Genomic DNA, 6,804 nt, shown 5'->3' with positions numbered 1-6,804 from the left:
TCATCGATTCCACCCCTGAGCTGGACATGTGTGTGGACCCACGGGTCTACGGCGGGGGCAACAGGTAGGACGAGGACCCGGTCTGGACCTCTCTCTCATTCAGGTCCCACCACTGGTGTCTGGACCTCTCTCTCATTCAGGTCCCACCACTGCTGTCATAGGTACCATGTTGCCAACAACACAGACACAACAGAGCTATCACTCTTTCCTCTTCACTCAGTTAAAAACACATTTATTGCGGCTGGTGGCGCAGCGGACTAAGCGCTCGTCACCAACACAAGATACACTGGTATCGAATCCGGCTGTCAGCGTTGCTTCCGGCTTGGCCGGCCGTCATACTGGCTCGATTGGCAGAGTCAGCGGGAGGGAAGCCGGTGGGTGGGTCCGGGTCGTTGTAAACAGCGACTCCTACAGTTCGGTCGGGGCGCCTGCACAGCGAGGGAAGGATCTAAGAGAGGTAGTGTGACCTTCCACACGTTACACTCTCTCAGTGAGAGTCCGCGCTGCCAGGTGAAAAGAAGTGGTGGGCTGGCTACACATGTGTCGGAGGAAGCATATGATAGTCTCCGCCCTCCCAGACCGACGGTAGGGGGGTAGAGTGCGCAACGACCAGGAAGGGGATTGGGAATTGGCATAACGACTAACATTGGGATGGGAGAAAAACAGAAGGGGGGAAAAGATCATTCAAAAAACAAATTTTTTGGAAACAAAATTTCGTTATAGCACATGTCTAGTTGACTAAAATGTAGTCTGTCTTGATCGACTAAGAACCTAACAGTGGACTTGGACTATGAATTGACAGCCCCAGAACACACACACACACACACACACACACACACACACACACACACACACACACACGCACACACGCACACACACACACACACACACACACACACACACACACACACACACACACACACACACACACACACACACACACACACACACACACACACACACACACACACACACACAGACACACAGACACACACAGAGCTTCATATACCCAGGCGCCGCCTCATTGGTGCAGAGCGCTGTCCATCACTCCCACTGTGTGACTGTCTGTCTCAGCCCCTCCTCATTGGTGCAGAGCGATGTCCATCACTCCCACTGTGTGACTGTCTGTCTCAGCCCCTCCTCATTGGTGCAGAGCACTGTCCATCACTCCCACTGTCTATCTCAGCCCCTCCCAGGGGATCGTGAACGAGGCCTTCGGCATCAACACGGACTCGCTGTACCACGAGATCAAAGACGCCAAGTCGGACATCATCGGGGACGTGGACGCGGGAGCAGAGCTTCTAGGTACGCGCGAAGGCCTCGACCTCCGACCTCTGATCACTTCTGGTCGGGTGGCACAGGGTGATATGCTTAGAGGGATAGTTCAGTGGTGTGAGATACCTGCTAGTCGTGTGGTTAGGGCTGGGCGATTAATCGATTTTATCGATTCATTCGAATTAATGATTTAGGACGATTTCGATGACTTTTTTTTAGTCACCTTTTATTTTACAAAAAGTGATGTTTGGTGAAAGTTAGATTTGCACTTTATTAATCCCAATAGGGAAATTCATTCTTGTTGGATGATCAAGAGGCACATTTTATTTGTTTTAAGTGAAGATTGGTGAAAGTTAGGTTTGCACTTCAATCCCAATAGGGAAATTCATCTTGGTTTGATAATTTTTGTGTCAAATAAAAACAAAGCTTATTTGAATGATTTCCTTGGCGATTAAAATCGTAAATCGGATGGGGTGTGAAAGAAATCGGAGATTACATTTTTAGGCCATATCGCCCAGCCCTACGTGTGGTTGATGAAATACCTGCTAGTCGTGTGGCTGATGAGATGCCATTAGCTCTACTCACCAGAGCCCTGTGGTTGGAGTGGGAAGCTTCAAACAGGGTCGTGAGATGAAAAAGTGTTAATCCACAACATTACATGCAGGCAAAGGTTTTAACCATCTACGGCAGAGAACCACAGTCCTAATGTAACTTTTTGAATTATACTCATGTCATTAACATTCCACAATAAGCGTTTTATGAATAAAAATATCATTGTGCTGGATCCTTAATTTTAAAACGATCTTTTACAAACATTAGGCTGCCCCCCCCCCCCCCCCCCTCTCACGAGGAGAGTTCTAACTCATTAACTCTCAGTATCTTGCTAAACAATTTTACCTTAGCAGTGTAGTTCCACCATAATTCCAGCTTCTAATAACTTATATGCTGCTTATTGGCTATCTTTTAACCAAGGGCCAGCTTTCACATAGAGTACCCAGGCATGGCAAACAAGTGTTCACTCAGGGAAGAGGAGGGAGGGAGGGAGGGAGGGAGGGAGGGAGGGAGGGAGGGAGGGAGGGAGGGAGGGAGGGAGCATGTTGATGATGTATTGTGTTTGCATCATAAGGGCACAGCAGCACATGACAGCAGCACCTTGCATGGCGGCTCAAGCCAGAATCTCCCAGAATGTCAGCAGCACAGAGACCCACACGCTTCTGCCATGGCTGCATGCTTCCCTTAGACGACACGTCTACATCATGGCTGCTTCCCTGAGACACGTCTACATCATGGCTGCTTCCCCGAGACACGTCTACATTAGGCATGGGCCGGTTACCGGTTCCACGGTTTACCGCAGTTTGAAAACGTTGCAGTGTTAACACTTTGGTTGCCACTTGTTAACATGGTAAAACGTGGTTGAATGCCAGCACTCACTTCAATGATAGCGTTGATCACAGATGTATTGTTGTAAAGGTTCGTCCTGCCGGAGTATTTAAACCCGGCCTGCACGGCTCAGATCGGCCCAGAAAAGAAACCACACCATTTTTAATGCAGTGCAATACCGGCTGAAAGGCGTAGGCGGTGGTATTTGCCCTTTTGCGAGCTCAGACCCATTCCCAATGATAACATCAGGCTGGATGGATGAAAAATTTATGGATATAGCTAATAAAAGAAATAACGATTAAAACCTGAGTTTTCTCGTGATTGGTGCTGAACAGTTGGCGAGTTAACCCGACTTTTCTCGTGACTGGCGCAGAATGAGTTAAACATCAACTCAACGTCAACACTCTGTTACTTGCTAGCTAACAGGAATTAATTTGCAGACAGGAAAGTAACAAACAATATGGTCCGTGTGGAACTCTTAACACATTCCCTGCCACGGTTATATCCATCAATGTAGCCTCACTGCCACCAGTCTAAGCCTATGGAGATGTTCACCTTCTTTGCAGGGCTATAACTTTTTAAATTGTATTGCTAAATTGACATTACTATGGCCCATTCAACATCGATTATCTATCGTTCAGGATGTAGGAACGTTATACTTTTTCATTCATAGATTCTTCCAAAAATACCTTCTAGAATATAAGTATGTTTTTAACTTTTTCTGCAGTAATTCATAGAACGTGAGTTATGGGCATAAACGCATATATAGATTATCAACTGCTGTTTATTCCCGATACACGCTATATTAAAAAATGTAACTGTATATGATCCTATACGTTATGCTTCATCATGCGTGGATGAAAGGGGGGGGGGGGTCGTTTATAATTCCGTGATCGTCAGTAAATGCTTTATGTAGTATGGGTGATATATTGATCAGATCAGTTTGCAGTGAAGAGAATAAACAATTGGGCTAAAAATAGCGTCATCGTCCTCTTACCGTGCGTCAATGAGACTGGCGGTGAAAGATCCCAGGTATAGGACGTCGATCGCCTAGGTCCATTTCCGGTTTGTATGTCGCAATAAACGCCGAAATCATATCGATTATTAAGTTTATAAAACGATCGATATGTACTATAGTATCTGTCGGGAGCCTTGCGACAATATCTGATGGCCGGATGAATTTAATGGACGCACAGCAGTCATATCCTGTTTACCAGTGTAACTCGCCCGACCATCCACCAGGTGGCGGTATTGAGCCGTCGTTTATTTGAGCCGTAGGGTCCAGCTGCAGCGGCGGAGGTGTATATATGAATTATGAATGCCATGGCGAAAAAATGAAATATTGATCTCAATATCGCTGTACAGCGTGGTCTGGCGGTATAAGCATGGCGGGCAATAACGTTTTAAAGTGTTTCCGGCGGTGGATGTGTTAAGGTGCTCCCATAGTCGAGCGGACCATACACGGAGCGGACTCGTGCGGACCCAAAGCAGACCCAAAGCGGACTCCAAGTGCGCTCCAATTTTCTCATGCGCACCGCTAGTGTCACACAAAACGCTGATCGGCGTTGACATCGACCTGCATTTAATGTGACGCCGATCGGCATTTTACTCTGACCACTCGCTTTTTCACTCGCAAAAGAGAATGGCTTTTCTAAATGAAGTGTGTAAAACTGCCAGTTTTATTATCGAAATATTGGAAACGGAGATAGAGTCTATGGTATCTCCGTTTCCAATATTTCTAAATAAAACTGGTGTTTTTATTTCATGCAATGCGTGTGTTTTCCATTTCAGCACCACGCACTGTCCACCTCATTGAGCAAGCCTATACGGTACATTGCACCTAGCTGCCTATATACCTGTTATTCAAGTGTGTAAAACTGCCCGTTTTATTATCTAAATATTGGAAAACGGAGATAAGATACTCTTTATTGACATCGGATGACGACGACATGACAGAAGTTGAACAGCGTGGGAAAAATTTTGTAAACTGGCGCGAGACATGTAGGAAATTGGTCCGCGGAGGTCCGCTGAGGTCCGCTCGACTATGAAAGCTCAAAGAGTCCAGCGGACCTCCGCAGAGTCCAGTCCGCGTACAGTCCGCTCGACCATGGGAGCACCTTTATCCCTTAATGTATGTTTAATCCAGTAAGAATAGTACTAGGCTATATAACATACATCTGTGCAAGTAGATTACATTAACCTGTTAAGCTGTAGCCCTATTTTCAGAGATTTCGCCTAAAGGTACATGCCTAAGTAAATGGAAGATTGCTCCACTTCTACAAGGTCAATTCGCATGTGTCAGAAATATTGTGTCTGTTACTAGGCTTGAGTAAATTGTAATGAAAAAAAGGAGAATATAAATTATGATTTCTTTTGGCATCTGTGCCGGTGAATAACACCATGTTACAATTGTGCTGGAACCGAGCTCGCTTACTGAGCTCATTCAGCACCTTCTTGAGATGAAGTGTACAACAAATCTAAGCAACTGAATAAAGGGAAGATGATTAAACAGAAATATTTGTAGATACAGTAATAAATTATAATCCATTTTAATTATAAATTCATATTTGACCTTGACCTTATTATGGCCAAATCATACATCTATGGATAGGGAAAAGGCTCCTCTTTCCAATGGCAGTGTTAAATCTGGATTTAGTTTTTTCGATAAATTCGTATTTTCGGTAAATCTTAAAAACATCGGTAAAATTAAAATATACACTTTGACTGCTGTTTTGATACGGTTAAGGTCTTTACTCTTGGCTACATTTGAAAAAGAAACACAACATTAACATCCAAGGGCACATGTGGGCCCTCTTGAGGACGATTCGCGACGCGCCACTTTGCCGACCTCTAGCGGCTCGGCTGTGCATTTTAATACAATAAAGAATTAAAGCCCTATTTGTTGCCTGTCGATTGCCGTTTCAGGCGACAAAATCCGTTCAGCGGTTCTCGAGTTACATGCCGATATGTGAGGCATGCGCCAAAGTACACAGCAAAGTACACAACACGTACACAACTCCCGGGGCTCTAGCTCCGTCTATCATTCGACAGGGTTGTAGCCAATGAGTGTGGCTTTCCAATGATACCCCACGTGGGGATCTAATACGGTTTGTATTGATCGATTTATGATTAAAAAAAAGCAGGGTCCCCTTATACAGCTTAACAGGCAAAACGTATTGCTCTTTTGACATCTAGCCTACATATTTTTAATCATGAACGTTTATTTGGAAATATTTTTTATTCTGTACTTAGTTTGAAAGTGGTCAGACAGTTCCCTCTGTGTGTAATACAGACAGTCTTCACACATTCATAAATAACATTTTTTTTTTTTTAGTTTTTTACCGAATACCGTGATATACCGTGAAACCGTGGTATTTTTGCCCAAGGTTATCATACCATCAAAATGTCATACCGGCACATGCCTAGTCGACTACATCACACCCCAGGAATTTCTATTTTTTTTGTTATCCCAAGTAAAAAAAGAAAATAATAATATTTGTCCATACTGAAAGTATATTTCTACCCATGTACTTTTCTGAGAGTATACTTGCAATGTATTTTTGGTACCTCTTATGTGATTTCTTGTACTAATTTAAAACACATGTTTAGTATGGTTAACATGTGGTAAGTGTAATCTAAAAAGAAAAAAAGTGATACTTTAGTACATTTGAAAAGTAACCAAAAATACATCCAAAGTTTGATTTCAATATATTTAAGCACATCTTTAAGTACAATTTAAGTCGTTTAAATTTAACACAAGTTTAGTGTAATTTATGAATACATAAATAGTATACTTTCAGAAAATATACATTTTCTGACTTCTTTTATTTTTATATATTTTCTTTTACTTGGGATGCGCTGTGTGCTTGACGTGTGCTTGACGTGTTCTTGACATGCTCCACGCGTGTCGTCTTCATGACATCACAGGTGAAGGGAGACGTTATGTGAAATCCTTTGGCTTTTCTTGAAGAGAAGGCGTCGCAAATTTGAACTTCCCCTACATTGTCATCACAAGGGGCATGGATTTATTATTTATTATATTTAATGTATTTGTTAATGAATGAATGAATGAATTTATTTATTGAACTTTTAGGATACATTACATTTTTCACTGTATGCAGGTCAAATATCATTTATGACTTTATGATT

General features: G+C 43.2%; 1 protein-coding gene across 1 annotated transcript in view; it reads left to right on the top strand.

Moving 5' to 3' along the window:
- mapk8ip3 (mitogen-activated protein kinase 8 interacting protein 3) overlaps positions 1-6,804 on the top strand; it is a gene marked incomplete at its 5' end in the record, with an annotated part of 121,418 nt that overhangs the window by 40,131 nt on the left and 74,483 nt on the right. Inside the window, 2 exons of the mRNA XM_084330694.1 lie at positions 1-64; positions 1,187-1,317. The exon at positions 1-64 is cut by the window's left edge and continues 40 nt beyond it. Coding sequence (XP_084186820.1) covers positions 1-64; positions 1,187-1,317 — 195 coding nt within the window. The remainder of the gene's footprint in view (positions 65-1,186; positions 1,318-6,804) is intronic.

The sequence above is a fragment of the Notolepis coatsorum genome (assembly GCF_963971535.1).
Source record: "Notolepis coatsorum genome assembly, chromosome: 15".
Classification (NCBI taxonomy): Eukaryota; Metazoa; Chordata; class Actinopteri; order Aulopiformes; family Paralepididae; genus Notolepis; species Notolepis coatsorum.
Note: the sequence above shows the minus strand (reverse complement) of the source record. Positions and strands in the feature narration are given on the sequence as shown.